Source organism: Pelodiscus sinensis, chromosome 3 (genome assembly GCF_049634645.1).
Source record: "Pelodiscus sinensis isolate JC-2024 chromosome 3, ASM4963464v1, whole genome shotgun sequence".
Lineage (NCBI taxonomy): Eukaryota > Metazoa > Chordata > Testudines > Trionychidae > Pelodiscus > Pelodiscus sinensis.
Genome location: NC_134713.1, coordinates 7,034,014 through 7,057,522, shown reverse-complemented (window position 1 = coordinate 7,057,522; position 23,509 = coordinate 7,034,014). Strand labels below are relative to the sequence as shown.

The 23,509-nt window shown below is 53.7% G+C and overlaps 1 protein-coding gene across 2 annotated transcripts in view; it reads right to left on the bottom strand.

Annotated features, from left to right (window-relative positions):
- EPHX2 (epoxide hydrolase 2) overlaps positions 1-23,509 on the bottom strand; it is a 100,800-nt gene that overhangs the window by 26,828 nt on the left and 50,463 nt on the right. The window contains exons 11-12 of one of the 2 annotated variants that reach the window (XM_075923324.1): positions 6,916-7,001; positions 6,055-6,166 (exon numbers count right to left, since the gene is read on the bottom strand). The exons of the other annotated variant lie outside the window; for it this stretch is intronic. Of the exons in view, the coding sequence (XP_075779439.1) occupies positions 6,055-6,166; positions 6,916-7,001 (198 nt within the window). The remainder of the gene's footprint in view (positions 1-6,054; positions 6,167-6,915; positions 7,002-23,509) is intronic. 2 annotated transcript variants of the gene reach the window in all.

Genomic DNA, 23,509 nt, shown 5'->3' with positions numbered 1-23,509 from the left:
CGGGCTGTAGATGGCCCGTGGGCCATGAGTTTGAGACTCCTGTGCTAGACTCACAAGCCCTAGAACCCCCCCCCCCCCATTTCTCACCCTCAGAAGGGAGCCAGCACCGACCACGTCCCCCCGGCAGCTCCAGCTGCAATCGGGGCACCCTTCCCAGCACAGCAGGCAGCTACACATTTGGGGGCGCTCCTGCTAGGCGCCAGCTAGGCCCATGTGCCCGCACAGGAGTACTGAGCCTGCCTAGCAAACGCAGGGCCAGGCTCGGGACCAGAGCGGGGGGTGGGGGAGGGAAGCAGGGAGAAGGATTAGCGAGCGCGAAGCGAGCTCTGTGAAAGGTTGGCGCCGCATGCGTCCTGCCAGCACCATCCATCTGTCCCTTTCATGAGCCCCGATAAAACAAATTCACTCCCAGCCACCTCAAAGGGAGCGCGTTGGCTCGCCAGCCGCTCTGCCGCGCTCCTCGTTCCGGTCACTGCCTGGCGGGACCCGACTTCAAAGCGCGTTCTCTGCCCCTCCAGATTGCAAGCTGCCTTCAGAAGGAACGGCTGCCCGGAGCCACCCACCCGGAAGGCGCACGCGGAGGCCGCAGCGGCAATGCAATTCCCCGCAGCCGGTGACCATCAGCTGGCGCTCACGCCATGCTCTGCCCAGAGCGGCTGCTCCCCCCACCCGGCGCTCTGCGATGAGCAGCCAGCGGTCAGCCTGTCCCGACTGCAGATCTCGTGCTAACCTCATGGTCCTGCCCCCTGGCCTGCTGCCTTGCCGGCCCTCAGCTTCCCTCTACCCATGGACCCCTTGCACGCTGGGGTGGGAAAAGGAAAGCCCCCCCCTTGCCCCTCAGCGGGGGAACCCTGCAGCCTGTGATCTCACACAGCCCTCATCTGACCTGCAGGCCGGTGCATAACTCCTGTGAAAATCCCAGCCTGACTTGCCCGGGGGCTCTTTCAAAAACTGCAGCTTAACTTGGGAGCCATGAGCAATTTGCCAGATTGTCCGACTCCCAGCCTTGTGCCCGTAGACCATACAGCACCCAGGGTCACTGGGACACGGACACACCGATTTCCCCCATTCCCAGGGGGAAGCTTGATCCTCGCACTCTGCCCCACATCCCACTCCCCTCCACTCCTTCCCCCATTCTCCCACTCCAACTCTTCCCCCCCCATGCCTTCCCCGTGCTGCTGAACAGCTGATTGCAGTGGGCAGGAGGCACTGGGAGGGAGGGTAAGTAGCTCATCTGCAGGACCCACCAGTGGGTGGGAGGGCTGTGAGGCTGGGTTGGAGGAGGAGCTAATTCTGTGGAGTTGCTGATGGGTGCTGAGCATCCACTATTTTTTCCAGAGGTGTTCCAGCTCCAGATCCCGTGGAGTCGGTGCCTGTGCGGGTCCAGCTTTGGGGTGCAGGGAGAGATGGGGCAGGCCAGGGCTAGAATAGCAAGGGGGTTGTGCATCAAGGGCCATGAGCTGTCACCTGTGCAGGGAACCCCCATCCGAATATCAGAAGGTCGGCAGAAATGCGGGGGGCGGGTTGGAATCTTATTGGCTGCAGGACTGAGCTGCATTGGCAGAGCCGGGAGGCCTGGTTCTGCCAAGACTGCCACAACAAGGGGGTGCTGCAGGCCCGAAAGGGGGGGTGCTGCAGGCCCGAAGGGAGGGGTGCTCCCTCAGAGCTGTGCACTCTGCTCATGCCTCATGCCAGGGATTTGCCCATCGCTCTGCTAAAGCGAACACTCAGCTCAATTTCCATCCCTGCCCACTGCAGCGAGGCCTCACAGCAAGGCCCCCCACTTTTTAAAAAAAGGAGCCAACAGAACTACTGCTCTGTCTGGACCTGCTCCACCCTGGCTCGTTTGGTGTCACGCCCGCAGAAGGGCTGAAATAGGAGCGGGGACCACACATCGGCACCAGCTCGATACGGAGACTGAACTCCGGGAGGCAGACCGCATGCGGGCGGAGTTTATTACAAAGGCCAGGCTGCGATTTCCGCTCAAACCTGAGATTTGCTGGACTAGAACTCGGCCCACTTGCAGCCACTTACGGCAGAGGAAGGTTACACCGTGCTAGCTGGCTTGGTGAGCTGCTCCCTGCCAGACATCCGAGCTTGAAAGAGGACGGTTGGTCTTGAATTGTAACACCGGAGGATGCCAGATGGGGCTCCTCGCGCCAGGCGTGGACTGATCACGTGGCTAACGACTATTCATTAAGCCATGTGGACATCCTGGGATTTTGGGGAACATGGCGCTCGCTGCTGTTCACAATTCCGGTCGGGAGAACGGCCTTCGTTTGTATGAATGGAAAAGGGAGCACTCTGCAGGCCAGGTGCAAATGCAGAGTCAGATGCTTCGTTACCTACGCAGGCATCCCACTTGCATGTGCGGAAGCAGCCGGGACGCGGCGTCCGCACTCCACTTGTGCACCCCGTCTCCACCACTCAAGCCCAGCGAAGAGGAGCTCACGGGAAACCCACCGGGGACAGCGCACGGCTTCATCTGCCTGGCTCAGAAAGATGACTCAGAGCTTCAGGGGACTCAGGGGTTTCAAACCGGGGGCCTATGCAGCCCAGCTACTGCTCTGTGCAGATCCCACTGGTGCACGCTAGAAAGGCACTGTTTAAAACCCCATTCCGCAAAGCAGCTCCCAACTAATCACAGGTCAGTCATGTCCCGAAATGGTCGTTCCCAGGCCGGCCAGCCCTCCGCTTCTGACCCAAAGCACCCTGGAAGATTTCCTTAATCCTCCAGGGAAACGAGGCAGCATTATAACCTCCCCACAGTCATAGGTGCTGGAACTAGGGGGGTGGGAGGAGCTGTATACAGGGTTTCCAGTTTGAGTCAATGGCTCTCAGCACCCTCACTTTAGACATTGCTCCAGCCTCCCTGTACCGTCACCTCCCATTGCTGCGGGACTCAACACCATAGCCATAGCCTCCCCCTCCTCAAATTCCATCCCGGGTCCCTTGCGAGAGATCCAACTCTGTAATCTCATCGGCAAGGCCCCATGCAGCTGAGCCACTCCCGATGGCTCAGAACATCCCCTTTCAGCCCCTCCGCCAAGGCCTCTTGGCTCAGGGCAGGAGCGGCTTCGTATCTTGACAGCACCAGACAGCCGGCCTGTTCTTCCTTTGTCTCCTCGCCTGCCTGCCGAGCGTGGCGAGCAAAGCCCAGCGCGGCAACTTGGGCGGAAAACCCAGCCAGGAGCCATCTGCCTAATTATCATTTAAAAGGCAAAGTGAGAAGGGAATAGGCTTGGCCGGGATGGCATTCAGGCTGGAAAACTTGCCACGCACCAGCAGTTTAAGTCAGTTAATTGGATTTCCTCCACGCTCTCAACAATGCGTGGCGCGGCCTTCTGCCTCCGCCAGCGGAGACACACACGCCAGTCTCCGCCCAGCCCAGACGCCGGGCCCCTAGCAACGAGAGGCGTGTGCGAATGGGTTTTTAGCCGCTGTCGAGAGAGGCTGCACCCTAGGGATGCGCCGAGGCCGGACGAAGCTAGCGGCCATCTCCCCTGCTCCAAACAGAGGGCAGGTCTACACGGCTACTCAAGTCACTCTAACTGACGTCGGCTCAGGGATGTGAGAACGCGACGCAAGTCCCAGAGACCTGGGCGCTGTCCTGGCTGGCGCTCTATCGGCAGGAGACGCTCACCGGTTGGTATCCAGTGTCCTCACAGGACGCGCTGCGCCAATGTACCGCTTCTAATGCCGACCTGCCCAGAGTAGAGCCAAACCGCTCTCCCCCTCCCTGGGGGTTGTAACTCCCATCAAAGGGAGCTGCTCTTTGACTGTCCCGGCAGGACTTCTGCTCCCAGCCCGTCCTTCTCCCAGCCCCCAAGAGGTACCAAACCCCTTTCACCCTGGGGCTAGCTATTAAGACCCACTTGCCAGCAATTGACTCCACCCCCTCCAGCTCTCCCACCAATCAGAGCCTCCCACTCTCCCCCAATGCCTACTGCCCGCCCCATCAGCTCCTCCCCCTCCAGCCCTCCCACCAATCAGAGCCTCCCACTCTCCCCCAATGCCTACTGCCCGCCCCATCAGCTCCTCCCCCTCCAGCCCTCCCACCAATCAGAGCCTCCCACTCTCCCCCAATGCCTACTGCCCGCCCCATCAGCTCCTCCCCCTCCAGCCCTCCCACCAATCAGAGCTTCCCGCTCTCTCCCAGCGCCTACTGCCCGCCCCAATCAGGTGTGCAGGAGGTGCTGGGGCAGAGAGGGAGGAACAGGGGCAGGAAGAGGCAGGGCAGGTGGGAACATGGGGAAAGAGGGAAAAGGGGTGGAACATCACCCAGGAACTCAGGAAGTCCATGCCACTGGTGGAGACTGTGGAAAAACTGGGGGACAGGGGATCTTTCCAGGATACAGGAGTCACAATAATGGAGCAGATGCCGATTCGACAGCCACGGCCATGCCAGGGCCTTTCGGGTCATGGAGGAGTGGGCGTCACCCCAGCAGCACGCATGGGCTTGGGGAGGGGCAAGCCCCCTGCCCACTCCTGGCTCAGCAGCTGCCAACGGCATGTTCACACGGCCCCTAGCAGGGGGCACGTGGCAAGTGAGAGCTCAGCTCCCTCTGATTGGAGGATGAGCTGCGCTCACCCAGCCATGTGGCAAAGGCCACCGGGAAGCCCCCCACTGGTGCAGCAGCACAGTGAGCTCCATGCTGGGTGCCGTTCCCAGATGGGGACTCGCTGCCCGTGCCCTGGGAGGCAGGAGGGTGCAGCTGTCAGCCAGAACAGCCAGGCACTCCGGCGCACAGCCAGAGGGAGACAATCCCGCCTTGCCCTTGGCAGATCCCGCTCCGGATTTGCTCCATGGCAGCTTGTGAAACTTCCCAGGCTTTGGTTGTGCTTGAGAAGGCCAATTGGAGTCCTGTCTTGCCAGGGCCAGCGGCCTTTGCTCGTGACCACAGCACACGCCCATTACTGCTGCATGCGTCTACCCGCCTTAACCTGACTCCGCCCACACCCAGTGCCTGGAGCGCCGGGAACAAGCCTCTTCACATGCCACCGCTGAGGAGGCAGGCGCAGGACTGTTATGCAGGGTGCGTGAATCCTGCAGCATCTTCTGAGTCCACTGACCTTTCTAGACACTAAGGGTACGTCTACACTAGCTCAGTAGTTCGAGCTAGGTAGGCAAATGAAGGCAACCGGAGTTGCAAATGAAGCCCGGGATTTAAATATCCCGGGCTTCATTTGCATCTTCCCAGGTGCCGCCATTTTTAAATCCCCCTTAGTCCGAACTCCGTGCCCGCGGCTACACGCGGCACGGAGTAGGTAGTTCGAATTAGGATCTCCCGTGGAACGAGGAGTACCGGTAGTTCGAATTAGAGATCCTAATTCGAACTACCTACTCCGTGCCGCGTGTAGCCGAGGGCACGGAGTTTGGACTAAGGGGGATTTAAAAATGGCGGCGCCCGGGAAGATGCAAATGAAGCCCGGGGTATTTAAATCCCGGGCTTCATTTGCAACTCCGGTTGCCCTCATTTGCCTACCTAGCTCGAACTACTGAGCTAGTGTAAACGTACCCTAAGACACCCCAATGGGATTCTCCAGAGGTTGAGACGTCCCAGGAAGGGAGCTAGGGGATCTTTAAGCCCCTGCCTTCGCCGGTAAGAAATACAGGCAGTTTAACGTCTCGTCGGGTGCACAGCGCACACCCGTGGGGTCACTCCACACCCTAGTGGTGGCATACAGCCAAGAGCGGATGTCTTATGAATAGGACAGCAAGCATTGCCAATGAAATTTTCTCTATCAGAAAATGTCTCTACCCCTGCTGATTCATTACCATGTGCACACTCCCTCTGCTCAATCCCACTTACGGCACTATGGAGCTAGATCTTCCAGTGCAAACCACCAAGAGCTGGACGGAGATCAGTCTAGTTCCATGGATTTGCAGTGGCTCCGAATCTGACCCGTTCACCAGAGCCACCTTTTCCATTTCCTCAGGCAGCGCTGCCTATCGATGCATTAACATCGCGGGCCCGGTAGGCAGGAGGACAGAGCCCCTGGACTGTGTGCACTCAGCCCAGTGGGAACAGAACATCTCCGGCTCGCACTCACCGGCTCCTGGAAATAGAGCTGATAGTCAAACACCGGACGGGCTTTGAGCATCTCCATGACATCCACTTTGGGGTTCGCGGGTTTGTAGGGCGTGTTCAGGCCAGCCACCGCTCTGAGACACCAGCGGCAGGATTCAGAGAGGAAGAAACCAAAAGACCTGGTTTACAACCATGAATGATACGCTCTGATTTAAACAGCAGACTCTGAACTCGCAGGCTGGCTTTGGGTGGCGAACACGTGGGAGCATTTACACGGGACGGGTAAGTGCCCATGAGCAGGCTTGAGACCAAAATGAGAGTTCCAGGTGCTCCCTCTAAGCTTCAAGCACATGCAGCTTTAACACCACCTGGAAGGAGCCGGGGGGAAGCAGAGCCATTGTTTCTGGGATGGGTGGGTAGCGGGAGCTGTACATGGTGAACTGGAGCAGGGCAGGGGGATAATAGAGACACTCACTCCTCTTACACTCCAGGGCCAGGAGCAGCATGACTCTCCAGGAGTAAAAAGTGGTAAGGAAAACAATCGTTTGCCCTTACAAGCCGCTCTGACTGACACTCACAACAGGCGAGTCAGCGGAGTCCACTTTGCACAGGGTCACTTTTCAGAGTAGCGCCTCACTTCTAGGGACATTTTGAGCAATTAAATATTTTCAAGCACCAAGCCGGCGATTGTGCTGATTGTTTATGTGGCAAAAAAAAAAAAAGTCTTCTGGTCACATTAGTGGGACTCGGGAGCATTTTCTCAGCACTTTTTCTCCCTAAAAAGTTCTCATTTCAGGGCAGAATAAAAGCCAACTAAGTCAGAAAGCTCAGTCCATGCTAACCTCTCCCCACTTTTGGAGAGTGGATTAGAGGAGAGACGTACCTGACTCGCTCTGGGTAGAAGAGGGACATGTTCCACACCACCACGCCGCCCCAGTCATGGCCAATGAACGTTGCCTGGGAAATGCCCTAGAGCAGCATGGGGAAAAAAAACGTGTCATTGAAAGTGTGGCAACAGGCTAGTGATTCCTGGGAACACAGGCAGTTTTCAGGATAGAAGGAACACACGATGCTCTGGCTAAGAACACGGCTCGGGGGTAGGGGGTGATCCAGCACTCCCCAGAAGGCACAGAGACAAGGAGACATTTGGAAGCTCTCCACCAGGCAGCGTGAGAGGGCCTCCCAGCTTACAAGCATAGCAAGGCCTCTTCTCCCCCACCTCTGCTTCCCCAGCTATTCAGAAGGTGCTACACTAGTCCAGGGGGATGTCCATCAGGGAGGGGCGAGCCAGGGCAACGTGCATGGATCCCCAGCCCTGGGAGGATGGGGGGGGCGAGACAGCCAGAGGAGCTGTATTTTCACAGCCCCCTTTCTGGGGCAGGAACACTCTACCCGCAAATACGCTGGCAGTGGCTCCAATGGGACCGCAAAGCGAGGGAGAGTTCGGTCTCCCGTCCCCGCCTAGCAGAGCCAGGACGCCGAGCTCTTTGCTTCCACTTGGTTCCTTGTCCAGCAGACTGAGTAGCCCACTCAGAGCGAAACCGGTCTAGTGAGCTCGTAAACCCCTGAGCACTCGATCCAGCACATCCGTCTGTTCTGGCCAAGGATAAATTTCCATTCGCCGTGCCCCGGACTCCGCACAGAGCCTGGCTCCCTATCCTCCCACAGCTGACACGCAGGCTGCCAACTGCAATTCAATGAGCCGTTGGCTGGAGTTTTGCTGGGTCTTTTCGTCGGTTGCTCTCCTGATTCCCGCTGGCTGGGAAAATTAAGGCCAAAGGCGGGATTCCAAGGGGACACAGAATGTGGTGTCAGCTGGACTCTGAGCCGTTCCCTCCTCCCCCCCTTGACACTGCCCTGCCAGTGTGTGAAGGAGCAGCCACTGACATAACTTACGAAGGAGCTGGGGACAGGGTTTCTTCGAGTAGCGCAGTAGCTGCTTTAACTCAAGCCTCTTTACACCGCCTGAGAGCTGTGTTTCTTGGGACTCTTGGCACCGAGCATACAGGAATTTAGCCTCCTTTACATTTACATCCGGCACCAAGTTTGAAGCGGGGATAAGGAGCAGTTATAGAGGTGAGCGGATACAAATCGACGGCCAGGCAAGAAAATTTGCAGCAGCATAAATAATCGATGTAAAGAGGGTGAACCCTGAGTGTAACCACACACAAACCAATTTCAGCCTCCCTTAAGCTTAGCTCAGTAAGGCCTGGTCTATACACAGAGCAGCACGGTCTAAGCAGAGGGTGAATTTAAACCGATTTAGTTCAAGCAGTTCAAAGGAGTACAAGGGACACCGTGGTCGGAAAGGGGTTACTGCAGGTTGGGCCAAACAGATCCCTAACAGACTTAGCACAAGGCACTAGAACAAGTCAGAGAGAGCCTGGATTCTATTCCCAGCGCTGCTACTGATCTTGGCAACGCACTTCCCTGCCATGTCCCTCAGTTTGCCCATCTATATAATGGGGATATAGCTACTTGCCTTTCTTTGAAGAGCTACAGCAGGACAGTGCTACATGAGAGCGAAGCATGGCTGTGATCCACCACATCCCAAAAGAGGGGATCAGCAGCCCCTTGTCATAGCAGGCACAACCATGCCAAGTAATGCCTTGGCAGAAGGTCAGAGGGAAAGGGGACCTGGCTCCATGGAGACGCCACTAAATGAACTGAAAAACTGCAGCAAGAAGAGGAAAGTCATTAGCTCCAGTTCTGATTGGCCAGGCCCTGCATTACTGTAAAAGGATCACTGCCGTCTGCCGGCCTTGAAGCAGCTTCTGTTTTAACAAGATATGGCTCAATCCCTGGCGCTCCCTGATTAGAAGTTATTTGTGTGTCCTGATAGCAGCTGAGTCTGGTCAGAATCTCTCTCCTCCTTTGCATGTCCAGCTAGCACAGCACCCACTTAGAGAACTGAGCCCCCTAGCAGGGATGGGGAGAGCAGAGCCGGATTTCACAAATACTTCCACTTGTGTTTCACCAGAGCACTGTTACCTCCAGACGGGAAAGAGGGGAAGTGATTCACTCAAGGTCACACAGTCAATCAGTGGCAGAGGTGGGAAGTGCATGAAGCCCCGGGCATGAAGCCAGGCAGCTGGTGTGCCTCCTGCCCCATCTCTGCTAGTTTAACATACTTACATGACCTCCATCACACTGAAGTATCTCAATCTATGCCTTGATCCTCCCAACTCTTCCCCCTCCCCTCTCCCTGCCCCACATGGCAGGGCAGAGCCATTAGCCCCATAGTACAGAAGGGAAACAGGCACAAAGGTCCAATGGTATTTCGGTGCTTCACCCTGATTGAATCAACAGGAGTTAGGCCCAGCGTCTCAGAAGTATATAGGCACTTAAGTGACTTGCCCAAGGATATGCCGGACATCTGTGGCAGAGCCAGGACTTGAAACCCGGTCTCCCCAGACTGTGCCTTAACCACCCACCTTTATGTCTGCTGGGGGGTAGGGGTGGATGTGAAATGAATTGGTGGGTCTCATTCTAATTCCCTGGAGAACAGACACACCAGAGTTCCCCAGTGGCACCTGGCGAGTACACAGCTGTGAGTTTACAAACTGGGGGGGGGTGTCACAGAGACAGGCTTCCCCTCTCACCGCTAAGGGGGGGACCCACAGGTCAGAGATGCTTAGGACCTCCCGGGTGACCATTTGAATGGTTTCTAGTGCTAGCTTGGCCCCCTCCAGGCAGGGAAGACCACAGAGCTATGTGGCTACAGCAGGACGCTGAATCCAGCAGACAGGTAGGGAACAGCTTTTGATTTAAAACCAGGCTCCCTGGCTCAGCAATTTTTTCCAAGCTGGGCAGCTGCTCAGGCGTCAGCTGCTGCCGCAGCAATAAAGAAAGATCGAGGGCTCGTTGAAAGGTTTTGTAACCCGCAGTGGCCACCGGGGTCCATGAAAAAGTACCAGGTTGGGGCTGCAGAAAGGGAAAAAAAAATCGATCGGGAAACAGCAGGGCTTCTGGGCAAAGGCTCCTTAGTGTTCCCTAACCAGAGAGGAGCAAGTAGCTCCCGAAAAGGTTCAGAGCAGAGCTGCTCCATCTGGAACCGCTGGCTCGCAGCGGCCCGGGCCTGCGTATCATTCGCACACAATTGACATTGCAGAGTAAGGCCCAGTCCCCCATCCCATAGGACAGGAGCTGGAGAGGGCTTAGGGGGCCGATATCCAGTCCCTACTGCAGCGTGGTACGTGCATAGAGAGATCCCCACGCCGGGCAGGCAGGGAGGCAGCTCAGGGAACCCCTTCCGTTCCCAGGGCATCCTGCAGGGGGCAGGCAGCCAAGCTGGAATACAAGGTACCGCCCAGCACTATGTGCATTACTCACAGCCCCTGCCGGTGGGGCCAAGGGAGGAGGTATGAGATATGGAGGGGGACAGACAGAGCAAGGTTGCTGAAGGGTCTCACAGCCTGGGGATCAGAAGGGCTAATGGAGGGGCAGAGAGCTGAATGGTAATGGGGATGCAGGGACACATGGGGACAGGGACAGATGTGCCTGGCAGACAAGGAGAAGCCAGGACGTAGCCTGGGTCTGCATGGGGGAGGCTGCCCAGCTCTCTAATAATCCCTCCCCGTCCCAAAACATTCCATACTTCTCCTGCCTCTCCAGCTTCTCTCGCAGGCTCCTTCCCAGCAATTGCTTCCCTCTCCCTCAGCTCCTCCATCACCCAGTTCCCCCCCCCCCCCACACACCCCTTTTTGAGGGCATAGGAGATTCAGCTCTGTGCTGTAGTTTGAATTAATTATCACCCACGTTCTGTATTAACAGGTCTAGTCAGCAACCAGTTTCTCAAAACACACTCCCTGAACCTTGTGTGTCTGGCTGGCTGTGGACTTACCTGCTGACAGGTATTTTGAAGTAAATGACCAAGCTAACTGAAGCTGGCGTGGGGATGTTGTGTTGTTTTGACTAAAATATGGAGAATTCGGCAGAATGTTTAGGCCAGAATTCCCCCAGGTGCACCAGGGAGGTTGCAGGTTACTGAAATCGGTCCTTGGACTTGGCTACCAGATAGTGAACAGCATCAGCAATCCGGCCAATACCAAGCCACCCGCGGGCACCTCTCTCACATGCAGCCCCACCCGAACAAACCAAACCCGCAGGCAGCTCTGCGATCATGTACGAACCTACCACAAATTGCAAGCAAGCCCACTTGCTCATCTGGGCATGCACAACAAAGAGAAAGAGCCTCCTTACAGCACCCAGATGCAGCTCTCTCCCCTCCCCCACCGGGCTACAAAAGAGCAGAGTAAGGTGTGGTCATAACAATTGCCTGTCCCTTGTTCAAATCAAATGAATTGAATTAGGGAGCACTCAAGTCTGTAACAAACCTTGTATGCTCGCCCACGTTTGAATAACGAAGTGGACGTGAATAATGTCCTTGGACAGAGATGAAGAGCCTCTGAAATCAGCAGGCAGCGGATGGGACGGGGAGATTAACATCTGAGCAGTTATAAACAGGAAACGCGTTAGACTGCGGTGTGACAGGGCCGTCCGAAGAGCCCCCTAGCCATTCCCAGCCTTGGAACAAGACAGGGCCCAATGGAAGAGGAGGACTTCCAGTCCCCTGGAGAACTTAGAAATGCACTCGTAGGGGGCGTCTACACAGCAGCGTTACTTCGGAATAACGGCCATTATTCCGAAATAACAATGCGAGTGTCTACACAGTCATTCCGTGATTTCGAAATAATGGATGGCTTATTCCAACCTCTGTAAACCTCATTCCATGAGTTATAACGCCTGTCCCAAAATAGCTATTTCAAAATAGCTGGGGTGTGAATGCTCCACCGCTGCTATTTCAAAATAGCTCCTTCCCAGGGCCATTCAAAGTAATTACTCCCTAGTGTTTCCTGGGGCTCTAAATCAAGGTAGTGAGTCCACATTAGGGGAGCCTGCCTCAGACTAATGTCAAGGCTTCACTGTAGTGTAAATGTGCTATTTCAAAATAAGCTATTTCAGAGTATTTCTTCCGGAATAGCTTATTCCTAAATAAATGTGCAGTGTAGACGTGCCCTTAATTACATAGCTGGAGTGGATATACTTTGATTTGAGTTTCCCCACAGCAGGAGGCCAATGGGACCAAACACTCATAAGCATCCCTTACTCCTCACAGGAGCAGAAATTCCGGCCACAAGGGGGGCACACTCTGGGTTCAATTTAGCAGGTCTTTAATAGACCCGCTAAAGCAAACCCCGGAAGATCAATTGCGGCAGCATCGATTTTCCCCAGAGTGAAGACATGGCCGATGATTCTGATCTGCCCTCAGCAAGGCTCGATTCTCCATGCACCGTCTCATATACCTCCTAACAGAGCAAGTGTAGGACAAGGTACAGGGGTTAATGACAAAACAGCTTGCATTGCGGCGAAGGTTCAGGGGTCCGCAGTTTTAAGCACAGTGGCGTTTCAACATCACACGGGCACGCGATCAGCTGCCGGAAATACCGGTCACTCCAAAGATGGAGAACATTCCATCCTGAGGTGATTTACCCATCCCTTTCTGGCCTCCGCTTGCCATGGGAACCCCATGCCATAAAGAACACGTCCCCTTCTGTAAAGCGCCAGATGGAACGATGTTCATCTGTCCCAGTCCAGACCAGCCACCAACCAAGAAGAGGCCACCCCGCGCGGAGAAGCCGATCGACTCCGCAGACAGCACCCGGGCCTGCCACAACAGGCTCGTCAAGGCTAAGCAAGAGAGGTTGGCTCCATGTGACATTTCATTTACAAAAGCCCTTCGCGGTGCTTTGTGCACACCGCCACTGAAAGGAAATGTTAATTGGATTTCTCACGGGCTGCGGCCCTGTCAGAGAAGGGCTGAAATGTAAGATCTGACTTATCAGCCCAGCAACCTTAATGCCGCAGTTTAGGCGGCGCATCAATAGGACGAACTCAATTCCTCCGTCTTATCTTCCTAATTATTTTTCTTTCACCCTGTCCTTTTTCACTGCCCCAGACAAATGCATTAAATGGGTCATCATGGACACTTACAAAGCTGGGGAACAGACGGAGCCAAACTTCCAGGCTTATAGGAACTGAAGGTTGAAAAGTTTATGCGTAGGTCACAACTTTGTCCTTGATGTTTAGAGGATTTTCATGGGCTTGGGCTTAGCTAGGCTTTGAACTTCCTCCTATTAGCAGTGAGGTAGCTCTGATCTCTTAGGCTACGTCTACACTGCACGCTTATTTCAAAATAAGCTATTCCAAAATAGCTATTCCGAAATAGCTTATTTCAAAATAGCACGTCTACACTGCAGGGAAGCCTCAAAATGAGTCTGAGGCAGGCTTCCCTAATGTAGACATCCTATCTTGATTTACAGCCCCAGGAGGCACTGGGGAGGGATAACTTAGATTGGCCCTGGTGAGGGGCTATTTCGAAATAGCAGCAGTGGAGCGTCTACACACACACACCTTATTTTGAAATAGGTGTTATTTCTCATAGAATGAGGTTTACAGATTTTGGAATGAGCTTCCCGTTATTTTGAAATTATTTCAAAATAACAGAATGGCTGTGTAGACGCTCATGTTGTTATTTCAAAATAACGCTAGTTATCTCAAAATAACAGTGCAATGTAGAGGTAAAAGCAGGAGCGGCCCGAGGTCGGCTGCGGCAGCTGGCGCCCTAGGCGGAAAGCGCGATCAGCGCTCCTGCCTGCACGGCCGTCAATGGCCATGATGTAACCATGGGGCACCCCGGCACCCTGTGACATCATCATCAGGTGCCCGGGCCAGCGGCGCCCTAGGTAACTGCCTAGTTTGCCTAGGTTCATGGGCCGCCCCTGGTAACAAGTCTTTCTTATCAGCCAGCCAGATGCCAGGCAAGCTTTGCCTTCAAACCTCAGGACTGGTAGCAGGCCCCCCCTAACAGTCCGAACCTTGGAAAGAGAAGGATGCTGGACAGAACCCACACCCGACCTGCAAAGCTCAGATCGTAATACCTAGAGCTTTCACAGGGAAAGCCAACAGTGTGACTAGAAGGGGGTTCCAAAGAGGATGGAGAGAGGCTGTTCTCAGTAGTGACGGATGACAGAACGACGAGCAACGGTCTCAAGTTACAGTGGGGGAGGTCTAGGTTGGATATTAGGAAAAACTATTTCCCTAGGCGGGTGGGGAAGCACTGGGATGGGTTCCCTAGGGAGGTGGTGGAATCTCCATCCCTAGAGGTTTTTAAGTCCCAGCTTGACAGAGCCCTGGCTGGGTTGATTGAGTTGGGATTGGTCCTGCTTTGGGCAGGGGGCTGGATTCGATGACATTCTGAGGTCTCTTCCAGCCCTATGTGTAGCCCAAGGTCCAGTGGGCTTCAACAGCAGCCCTGGGAACTACAAGACATGGACTACACACTGCAGCATGTTGGGAGAACACCCTGGTTTCCGCCAGGATGTGCCCTCTGCCCCCCGCAGGGACCAAGCTGGAGGTTGCACACAGGCTGCATGCAGAGAGGAGGGGCTGCTGACCTGTGAGCCTGTCCTGTTTTTTGTTTTTTTTTACAGAATAGAGCCTGTTCCTGGTGGTTTGCCTGAGGGGGTCTGGTCTGAGGTGCTCACACACAATACACAACGCAGAGCACCCCAAGCAGCCTCAGGCCTAGCCTCCCACAGTTGTGTGAAAGGTCAGCAGGCTTCCCTACGCTGAATAACCTCACCCCGGGGTAGTGAACTGGAGGGGTCACATATGGAGCACAGAGGAGTCAGAGACCACATTCACTAGGCAGGCTGAATCACCCTGGACCAGTGGAAACTTTCCTTGCTGGGCTTACCTTTCTAGGTACACTACATTGCAGCAAGCCAACCCACGGGTCACAGGAGCAAATGGTAACCCCACTAACACCTTTAGGAGGCATCCCCAGACTGGGGGAAACTGAGGCAGGCTTGCCAGGAGTGAGTCACTCAAGCTAGAAGTCAATTTGTGGCATTCCTGGCTGCTCTTTCTGAACTTGAACCACGTGGCAGCCCCACAGGTTACACAGTGGCCGGGAGCTCATCAGAAACTGGATCAATGACACCGGAGTGTAGCTTGCAGCTACCTGCACGCAGCGGGGACGGGCGATACGAAAGCATCACAGCAATCCTGCTGCCCGCTCCTTCCTCCACGCCCCCCGTACCTGACAGCAACAGGGTACCTCGCACCTTGCGCTCAGCTCCCAAAAGCCAGAACCCAAAAAGGAACCAACGCAGGCAGTAGAGCGAAGAGCCAAGGAAGCTAATAGCAGGCGGGAGGGGTTGAGTTAGGAAGGAAGATTGAGCAGTAAGTAGCTATTGCTTGGTCCTGGCGGCACCTGTGGCAGGAGCCAGGCAAGTCAAATATTTGGGGGGTAAATAGCAAGCCCGGGAAGTAATAACCAGTGTGTGGGTGTCATGCCCCTCCATTGTACCGCCTGTAAAGAGACCCCAGCAAGGAGGGTGGCAGAAATGACTCTGTGGCAGATTCACCCAATGCCATTGGCCTTTTAGGTCTGTGCCCTAGCCTCCTCCCAAGGTGTAGTTCTGCTGAACTAGGGACGGTCAGGGGCCTCTGTGACTTAGGACATATAAGAGAGGCCACACAGTTACATGGAAAGGAAACCGCAGACCTGGGTTCTAATCCCACCTCTGTCATGGCGCAACTAAGAAAGCCTTGGCACATATAATGTAGACTATAAGCTCTTAGAGCTAGGGGCTATTATACACACTGCACCTAACACCATGGGCCCAAATGAGATTGAGGTGCTATGTATGCAAACCACAAATAGTCTTGCAGCACCTTAGGGTAGGTCTACACACAATGTTTATTTCGGGAGAAGGATACAAATAGCATTTGCATACTTCCTCCAGGTTTTTTTCCCTGAAGATGCTCTTCTGGTATTTACCCGCGTCTACATGGGTCTACATGCGTCTATACCCTTATTTCAAAAGGCCCCTGTAAATCTCATTGTAGTAGGAATAAGGGATCTTTCGAAATAGGGGTTTATTTTGAAATTCGGCCGTGTGTAGACGCAGGTAAATACCGGAGCGTCTTCCGAAAAACCCCCGGAGGAAGCATGCAAATGCGTAGCGCTGTTTGCATCCTTCTCCCGAAATAAAAATTGTGTGCAGACAGCCTTAGAGACTAACAAAACATGCAGATGGTTATCATGAGCTCTCGTGGGCACAGCCCACTTCGTCAAATGAATGGAGTTATTCAAGGTCCCGTTTCTAAATAAATAGGGAGTGTGGAGTGGGGGGAGAGGAAAAAAAGGAAATAGTAAATTAGAATCTCCACACTACATGTTTTGTTAGTCTTTGAGGTGCTGCAAGACTATTTTTTTTTTAATTTCCAGTTACAGACTAACCCGGCTACCCCTCTGAAGCTTTTGATCATGTATAACAGGCTGACATAAGTCTTAAAAATCATACAGTAGGGAACAATCCTGTGTTAACTGGAGAAGAGAGACACAGTCTGCCTCCTCCATTTCCCGAATCATGCCATTCTTACAGGGCTCCTACTTTTTTTTTTAAACACACACACACACACACACACACACACACACCTCTCAATGCTGTGCTTTTACGAGCAGTCACTCATACTTTAAAAAAAGCAGCCAAGACACACACACACACCTCTCAATGCTGTGCTTTTACGCGCAGTCACTCATACTTTAAAAAAAGCAGCCAACACACACACACACACACACACACACCCCTCTCAAAGCTGTGCTTTCACGAGCAGTCACTCATACTTTAAAAAAAGCAGCCAACACACACACACACACACACACACACACACACACACCCCTCTCAAAGCTGTGCTTTCACGAGCAGTCACTCATACTTTAAAAAAAAGCAGCCAAGAGCTCCCTAGACACACAATGCGCAATTAATTAAACCTGCTCAATGCTTTTCCAGCCACTGCTAATGTGGCAGAGAATGCCAGGCCAGGCCGCTGGGATCTAGGCAGCCAGCTGGAGGAACTAAGCACACAAACTGCATCCCCATCAGTCACAGCGATTAAGGAGGAAAAAAGAGTTGGCTTTTGGGGACGGTTCTCACCAAAGAGCACATGGCTGCTTGTTTTTTCAAAAAGCGAATGTTACCCGGTGATCAAGCGAAGTTAATTGCTTTAAGTACCTGGGGCCACACTCAAGCAAGGCAGATTGATTCTATCTCCTGCAAACGTTCTTTAGATTTACTTCTCTCCTGGGATCGGCAGCCGAGCTCTTACACCCCAGCCCCAACACACTTCTCAGCTGAGCAGCAGATGGCGCAGAGAACGTTTCCTCGGTGAGCGAATTAAGTGAATCGCAAAGCGTGCCCCTCCGCAACTGGGTCAGCGGCAGAGATTTGGCAGGGAGCGGCTCTCTAGCGCATGCATGTTTAATTCCATTTCAGGCGCTCGCTGCTGCAGCCGCTGGATCGTGACAAAGGGGCGGCTGAGAAAGGGCCATTAGAGCAGGCCGCTCTGAACAGTTTGGCTCATCCGTGCTGTCGGGACTACAGAGTAACCAGTCAGGACAAGGCTTGGGAGGGAAGTAAAAATCCCATTTAATTAGTTAATTGGTTAAATGTTAAGTTTAATCAATTAACTGATTAAATAAGGGAGGGCTGGAGTGGCCTCCTCCCCGTGCCACAGGCAGGGGCTGCTCCAGTCTGGCTGCTTCTAGCCCTGCTCTGGGCTGCTGACTCCCGGCCCAGCCGGGGCTGCTCCTGGGTATTGCTCCTATGCCAATTAAAGCTGGGGAACCGTTTGTGGGTCCCACAGAAAAATCAGCCAGGGGCCGCACACAAGTGAGAAGCCAAAAAAACCCCTCACTGCCATGGTATCCAACTGCGAAGGAGAGAAAGACGCTCCCCACATCAGAGACAGGCTAGTCGGGGGGAGGGCTGGAGGGCTCCCCAATGCTGGGGGGGGGCCTTAAGTCTGAGGACCGGATCCAGGAAAGCTGAGGGCCTGAGGTTCCCCACCCCTGAATTAAAGGAAAAAGTGCTTGATAACGACACCTTTTCCTGCAGCACACAGCGGGGGGGAAAACAAGAGGGGCTTAAAAACTGCATATCCGGCCTAGCTGCCGAGTTCTTGGGAGGTAAAGGGTTAACCACGTAACCTAACTGCCACTGGGAAGCCAGCTTAGAAGGGTCCAAAAAGGGAGGGGGGGGTGTCGCTGTAGTGAGGTTAGAGATCTCTGATTCCACAGATGCGTTTCCCATCTCTTTACAAAGCGGCTCAGGCATTGTTTAAAAATGATGTAGCAGAAGGCTCCCAATTAGCCAGCTGGTATTTAAGATGCAATTAAAGTTCCCCTTCAAGCAGCAAGGCAAAAAAGCCATCGCGGCCCTGGAAAGAGCCTGCTGACAGCAACGTGGTTTTAATCCTGCCTGGTGCTTTGCGCTGGGATCGTTTGCAGCAGCGCCCGTTTCCTGGGAGGGAAGCTGGCGGGTGCACAAAGAATGAGAGCAAGGAGCAGAGGTGGCCAGCTGGCGGCTACTCTCCTTTGGGCCACTGTGGAATTCCGGACAGCTAAGTCCGCCAGCAGAGACCACCACCGCGGGCCAGAGCAATTAGAAATACGGAGCCTGTGTCAGGCTGTCGCTGCATATAATGCTGTACGGTACCCGTGTCTGGCTGCACATAGAGAGGGGAAGCGGACAGGAGTGGAGCCTCAACTAGCAGACGCAGATCCAATAGGGCATGTCCCAACCCCCAAGCGTACAGGAGTCAATCTCCATGACTTTAGGGCGTGGGGAAGAGCACCACACAATGCAGCATGCTTCAGACTGTGGGTATGTATCAGCAGATGCGGCTTCCCTTCCAGGCCTTCTCCAGACTGGTGGCATCAGTCAGGATACAGGTCAAGCCCAACTCTGCCAGTACTTATGGTGCAAAATGCTTGCGTGACGGGTACCAGGTTCCATCTCAGATTTGACATTGGTGAGGCATATGCAGAGAGAGCAAGATTTGTATCACAGCGCACGTCAGGACAAGCAGAGTCCTAATGCGTCGGAGGCATGAAAAGTAAAACAGAACAACCCACGTCGCCCGTAATCACACATCTAACGGGGATGGGAAATGAAATCGCTCCCCCTTCGGTTTGGGCTTTGCCTCTTTTCTACCCCTTTCCGCCACCATATCAGATTAAGACTCAGCCCTGGCCTGTCTGGCATTCGGCGGGACAAGTTTTAGGGTTTCAACAGCTTGTACGGCCATGCCATGTCAATGCACAATGGCACCCGGATCTCAAGTGGTAACAGCTAATGCCGATCCAATTGTTTTGTATACAGAGTGAGGATTCTTTTTTCCCCCCCAACGTGCATTGTTTGGCATTGCTCACTACTGAATTTCATCTGCTATTCTCTTGCCTAGTCACTCTGTTTAGAGAAATCCCTTTGTAACTCTTTGCCGTCAGGCTAGGACATAACTATCTTGAATAATTTTGCAGCATCTGCGCACTTTGCCACCTCCGTGGTCAGCTCCTTTTCCCAGATCCGGTATGAATATACGGAAAAGCCGTGGTCCCCACACAGCATGTTGGGCAGAGAACACTGCGGAGTCCTGCTTAGGAACCATGCAGGACCCCACTGTGTCTGGCACAGGACAAATTCAGAACAGAAAGACGCTCCCTGCCCCCAAAGATTTTACAATCCAAGTAAAAAGGCTTCAGTTGTGAATACCAATGCCCCGTTAGCACCAAGGGATAGGGGTGTAATGCGCCTCTAAGAAGTTTGAAGGTGCTCAGCCAAGACAAACCAAGCAGGCAGGTTGTCGGCATCACCAAAATCATCGCTGCTCTTGATGCCTTTAGTGGGTGGCCTGAGGGAGGTGTCTGGGATGGACTAGGCCAGGGCGAGTGAATCAGTCTCGTGGCCAGAGAAGTGGTCCCTCCCGGTGAGCGTCGAAAGTCTCTAGCCCAGGGATCTCCAACCTTTTTAAGCACGAGATCGCTTTTTGAATTTAAGTGCAATCTAGGATCTACCTCCATCCCAAACACCCTGGCCCCGCCTCCTTTGTGTCCCTTCTCTGAGGTCCCACCCCTGCTCACTCCAGCCTCCCTCACTTTCACCAGGCAAAGGCAGCGGGTTGGGGTGCAGGCTCTGGTCTTGCATTAAGGGATTTGGAGTGTGAGGGGGGACTCTGAGCTGAGCTTGGGGCAGGCAGTTGGGGTGCAGGAGGGGTTCTAGGTGCAAGCTCTGGGGGGGGGTTGGATGCAGGAGTGCTCGGAGCGAGGACAGGGGTTTGGGGTGCAAGAGGGGGGATTCATGACTGGGGTAAGGTTTCGGGGTGTGGGCTCCAACTGGACACTGCTCACCTCAGTGTGGGGGTGCAGGCTCCCCCTGACCTGGCCCTGCACTGCTCCCAAAAGCGGCCAGCAAACTCCATCCCAAGCCCTGTTGTGACCACCAACCCCGCTGCGTGGAGATAGGCTACAGAGTGGTAGAGGGGGCATCTGGACATCAGCACCCGCCTCTCCCTTCCCTGCACTGCAAGGAGGCGGCTCCGGAGGGGACAGCTCTAAGGCAAAGGGCAGGATCTGCACAGCAGTGGTGGGAGGGGCAGCTGAAGTGCTGCACATGATAATAGCCTCTTGGCCAAACCGGTCAGGATCACCTGTCAGAGGCTCCAAGATCTACCAGTCGATCCCGATCTACCGGTGAGTGACCCCTGCTCGAGAGTGATGTGTTAATGAACATTAAACATAGCGCCACCTTGTGCTGCCTAATCTGAGTCCCTCCCCCTGAGATCTTACCAGGAAAGAGGCACAGGCCTGAGTCACTGGACCACACCACTTCCTGCCAAACCGGCACCACTCCAGCCCATGCTGTCCCTGTGCTACAGGGACCCTCCACCTCCAGGACCATCTTCCCAGCATGGGAGGCTTCACCCGCCTTGCATTCACTAAGAGAAGCCACGAAGCACCTGGTATTTCAGTCGGACAAAGCGTTCGGCCGGACAGAATTCTCAAGTACGCGCACAGAGGCAGCTCTGCTCCCCAGACCCACCTGCCTCTCCGCCTCTCCTACCCTGCCACAAGCCACGCAGCTCCTCCAGACAGCACTGGGTTGATTGAAGATTTTCCTTCCCCTTCCCCCACACTCGGTTACATCCGGGGGGTGCGTGGCTCCTGCAGGACAGAATCAGCTGCCCCTGTTCCTCCCTTTCATTGGGAGCTTTGTTCAGTGACATTTGGGCTCTTGATTCATGTGTACATCACCACCACCAGAACACAGAAGGGGCTTGGGGTCCTAACAGGTCTCCCTGCAGTCCCCTTTTCAGCTACAATCACCTCCTTCTGGCCATCTTTTGGCATTCTGCGAGAGAGCGGGCACTCCAGGGCTCAAGACAGACTGACCCCGGATTTCTCCTCTCCCTTACATTTTTGGATCACCGGGATCGAAGGGGTTTAGTCCCATTCCTTACCCCTTTGTGGTAATGGCACCGTTAGTCCCTTTGCTGTTTCAATCAGGCCAAGGGAAACAAACAGAACAGTTCAGCAGCCAGACAGTCAGACCATGGGAATGAGGGGGATCAAGTCCAAAGCCAGCCTAGAGCTTTTATGTTTGGAGAAGGAAATTCTGATCAATTGGCCCAACAGACGAAGTGACAGCTCAGCCCGATAAGCACTTGTGCGGGACCAAAAAACTCTCCAAGTTAAGGCTGCCAACAAACAAAGCAATCAGCCCCCCAGAGTGGTAAGCATCAGCATTAAAATACAGCAGCTACGAGCAGTCCAACGAGTAGGGATTTATCTGAGTTAGCTTAAAACGTTAGCTTAAAAAGTCTAAGCAGCTCATAGCGAGAGGAATAGTCCAGTAGTGAGGGCACTAACCTAGGAATTAAGAGAACCAAGGTTCAATTCCTTGTTCTGCCAATTCTTTGGGTCAAGTGTCTCCATAGCTGAGGGTATGACTACAGACCAACAAGACACTTGTAGCTGGTTTGTGTCAGCTGATGGAGCTGTTCCATTGCTGGTAAGACTTCTGGGCTCCAACTGGAGTCCAAGCTCTCAGACCTTTTCACCTTGCATGGGCCTGTCCAGATGCCAACTCATGCCTGGAAGTCTATACAGCAATGAAATGGCAATGTAGAGTGAGCAGGCTGGCACAGAAACTGAAAGTGTGTAGTTGCTGTGTAGTCATATGCTTACTTTCCTAACTATATTAGAAGGATAACAGCCTGCCTTATCTCACATGGGTGCTGTGAGGATGAATACATTAAGATTGTGAAGCACTTGCTACTATGATAATAGGGGGACATAAAAGATAAATATCAAAGAAACACCTTAACTCTGACCCCTTCTTTCCCCTCCCCCAAACAATTGCCATCCCAGCGCTTTGCTTTTTGAACTACACCAAATCTCCCACAAACTTAAGACTTTCACCTAGGAAGAATTTGAATCTAGATCTGCTGTATCTCAAAGAGCTGGAGGAACCGATTCATTTCCACCTTTAGGACTGGTAAGATTCACAGAGCTGATGGCCAAGGGAGAGCATGCGCTCATCTAGTCTGTCCACCTGTCTGGCACAGGCCACCCCATTTCACCCAGACAACCCTGTATTGAACCCAATCACTTGTCAAGTGAAGATAATGGTTCTTGCTTTGTCAAGCACTTAGAAATCTGCCGGTGAAATAAATGCTATACAAGAATTACATCGAATAATATTGTTTTTGGTTAAAGCAAATCTCTCAGAAAGGCAGCAGAGTCTTGATAAGAATAGTTCAAGAAACAGGGACCCCACCATGTCCCTTGGTAGTTTGCACTAGGGATGTTAAATATCGGGTAATTGAATAGTCGAGTAACCTCATGGATTCTTATTGGTTAGCCGACTATTCTATAGTCCCCGGGGGCGGGGCCAGCAGCCAGCGCGCTCCAGCCTTACTCCTGAGCAGCCCCCTGCCACTCTGTGCTGCTGCCTCTGATACAGAAGCAGCAGCACAAGGTGGCAGGTGGGAGCTGGTCCGCAAGGGGATCCAGTTTAAAAACCAGCTCTCCTCGCGGACTGGCTGCCTGTCGCCCCACACTGCTAGCTCTGATAAAGAGACAGCAGCTCTTCTCTAGGGGAGGTGTCTGAGCTCCTGGACCCGGTGCAGGCTGGAACTGAGCCAAGCTGCCTGCTCACCCGGATCCTAATATACTTTAAATGCAGAGCCACCGCCGGGGTAGGTCCCAGATCCAGCGTGAGCCAGGACTGAGCCAGGATACTGGCCAGCCTGCCAAAAAATTTACTGGCGGTGGGGAGGGAAATTCATCCGATCTATAGCATTAACATATAAGCTTTTGCTTATTGATTAATCGACTACACTATTACATCCCTAGTTTGTACCACTTGCAGTGGTAAAAAATCTGCCTCATTTCCAACTGGAAAAGGTCTGGTTTCAACAACCAGCTCTGCCTCTCTCAGCTAGATTAAACATCCTTTCAGGACCTGATATTTTCTCCCCAAGGCGGTACTTACACTGTAATCAAGTGGTCATGCCCCCCGTCATCCCGCTTTATGGAAATTGGCTTATGAATATGAATAAGCATATCT